This window comes from Saccopteryx bilineata, chromosome 1 (genome assembly GCF_036850765.1).
Source record: "Saccopteryx bilineata isolate mSacBil1 chromosome 1, mSacBil1_pri_phased_curated, whole genome shotgun sequence".
Classification (NCBI taxonomy): domain Eukaryota; kingdom Metazoa; phylum Chordata; class Mammalia; order Chiroptera; family Emballonuridae; genus Saccopteryx; species Saccopteryx bilineata.
Genome location: NC_089490.1, coordinates 354,264,051 through 354,266,957, shown reverse-complemented (window position 1 = coordinate 354,266,957; position 2,907 = coordinate 354,264,051). Strand labels below are relative to the sequence as shown.

The window sequence follows — 2,907 nt, the reverse complement described above, 5'->3', positions numbered from 1 at the left end:
ATCTGTACTGTCTAGTCATAGTTGGGAAAACAGGGCAGATGTAACTAAGCAATCAGCCAGTAAGCAATTTGGGCTGCACTGCTGCTTCCACCATATTAGTTCATATGTAAACAGGCATAATCTAAGTTACCAGCATTCCTGTTTATCTACCCACAAGACAGAAACTCATATGGTCTTTCAATACTATCCAAACTCAGCACTCTCCTATAATCCTAATTCATTCACTATCATTGAGATATGTTGATCATTGATTGATATGTAACAACTTTAAGATTTAAATTCAAGATTTAAAAATTTAAAGCTATTGTAAATATCTTTGCAGAAAGATTGACTTTATTTATGGGTCTAAATGCTTTAACTTCAAAGAAATAAATAGCACGGTAGACAAAGCTCAGGACATAGAGTCAGAAAATCTGGAGATGAGGGTGGCAAGCTGGGTGGCCTTTTTTCAGTTATTAGGCTACACTTGATTCAGCTACATGTTATGTTGATACTAATATTATTTCATTTTATAAAACTTTAATTAGAAAACATTTTTAAAGTAAGAATTTGATATATTTTAATTATCTTCTAAATGTCAATCACTCTTTTTGCATAGCGATTGCATTAATATTTCAAATTATTTGATGAAACAATAATATTCTGAAGTACAAATATTTTTAAACTACCCAACAAATTTATAATAGATGATCTTCTTCAGAACCCTAATTTGAAATTCTTAACTGACTTAGTATCAGGAACAATTTTACTTCTTCTTTGAAAAAAATGGTTTTATTTAACTGATAGCCATTGTGAAATAGGTAAATAACTATGTGCTTGTTTTATTCCTAACAGCCAGAAGGCCTAAAGGACAATCAGTTGTCCATTCATTGCCAGATGCATTGATTTCATGTTAAGTATTATTTAACTCCATTTGTTAAATAACATTAAGGAATGGGGTAATGAGACATTCTGAGCTTTATATTCTAAATCCACCACTTGCTACAGAACCTTGTAAAGTTCCATAACCTCTTTCAGGCTCAGTTTATTCATCTATAAAACAATAATGAGTTAATATTATTTTACAGGCAATTATATAAACTGTATGTATGTATTTTTTGTGTGTGTGTATACTTCTTAGCCCTATGCTTATCATTTACTAAGCATGTAGTAAATGTTAGCTATTATTAAAATCTTTAAAATATGTATTACATATAATGTATGTATTACAATATATATTTACCAGTCTTTTTATATTCTCACATGTCTTACATTATTTATTCTTTACCCTCAAAACCACTTTAAGTGTATATATGGAATACATATACATATATATGTAATATACATGATATTGTTTGAAAAAATACTTCTGAGGTTTCTGTTAAAATAACTGTTAAAAACCAAAAGACTCATACTTGCATGAAAATATGTATTGATGCTTAAATATATTGATAATCCTAATATATGTATTAATGAAAATGAAACCATTAAATTTAATGTTTCATCACAGGTTCCTTTGGCAGCAGCTACGTTATCTCATGGATTCCCTGGGGCATGGGAACCACACGGCAGTGACAGAGTTCATTTTACTGGGCTTAACTGATGACCCAATTCTTCGCGCTGTCCTCTTTGTGATCATCCTGTGTATCTACCTGGTGACCATATTTGGCAATCTCAGCACAATCACTCTTATCAGAATCTCTTCTCAGCTCCATCATCCTATGTATTTTTTTCTGAGCCACTTAGCTTTTGCTGACATAGGCCTTTCAACTTCTGTCACACCCAATATGCTTGTAAATTTCCTGGTGGAGAGAAATCTAATCTCCTATCACGGATGTGGCATTCAGTTTGGTTCAGGTTCTTTCTTTGGAACAGTTGAGTGCTTCCTTCTGGCTATTATGGCATACGATCGCTTTGTGGCCATCTGCAACCCACTGCTTTATTCACTCAAAATGTCCACACAAGTCTGTGTCCAGTTCCTCTTAGTGGCTTACATGGGTGGTTTTCTCAATGCTTCCGCTTTTACTATTGGCTTCTATTTTTTATTCTTCTGTGGACCAAATCGAGTCAATCATTTTTTCTGTGATTTTGCTCCTTTAGCTGAACTCTCCTGTTCTGATAGCAGAATCCCCACAGTTGTCCCCTCATTTACAGCTGGTTCTGTCATTGTGGTCACAGTGTTTGTCATAGTGGTTTCCTACATGTACATCCTCATCACCATCCTGAGGATGCACTCCAATGAGGGACGCTACAAGGCCTTCTCCACTTGCGCGACCCACCTCACAGCGGTAAGTCTGTACTTTGGGACCATCACATTAATTTACGTGATGCCCAAGTCCAGCTACTCAACTGACCAGAACAAGATAGTGTCTGTGTTCTACATGGTGGTGATCCCCATGCTGAACCCCATCATCTACAGCCTCAGAAACATTGAGATTAAGGGAGCTCTAAAAAGAGAGCTTGGCAGAAAAATATTTTCTTACTGAAGTTTAATATTTTATAGGGTTTGACATAATAATATGAATATAACAATAGAAGGAAATTGAATGTCTGTGTTCTAAGTATATTTGTCTATATGTCATTAGCCAGTATGGAGCACTTTAGTAAAAATAGGGAGTTGATTTTCTGATATTGTACTGTAAATTTAGGGCCCATAGTGAATTACCTTTAATAACATTAAATTCATTATTACAAACACATATTGGTTCACATGAAAAATCCTTAATTCATTGTAATCCTTTAAAAAGTTTTCTTTTGCAACAGCATGGGTGGACCTAGAGATTATTAGGCTAAGTCAAATAAGCAACTCAGAGAAAGACAAGTGCCATATGATCTCACTTATATGTGGAATCTAATGAGCAAACTAAACTGACATCCAAAATAGAGACGGAGGCATGGACACCTGGAACAGACTGACAGCTGTCAGAG

General features: G+C 34.6%; 1 protein-coding gene across 1 annotated transcript; it reads left to right on the top strand.

The window, feature by feature from the left end:
* The first annotated feature begins 1,475 nt into the window (after positions 1–1,475).
* On the top strand, positions 1,476–2,465 carry OR5P2 (olfactory receptor family 5 subfamily P member 2). Its single transcript, XM_066253831.1, has one exon. It carries the CDS (start codon positions 1,476–1,478, stop codon positions 2,463–2,465), a length of 990 nt encoding a protein of 329 aa, XP_066109928.1.
* The last annotated feature ends 442 nt before the right edge of the window (positions 2,466–2,907 follow it).

What these genes read in the sequence shown, in the direction of transcription:
- OR5P2 (XM_066253831.1), top strand. Translation starts at nt 1,476, where the DNA reads ATGTTTCATCACAGGTTCCTTTGGCAGCAGCTACGTTATCTCATGGAT.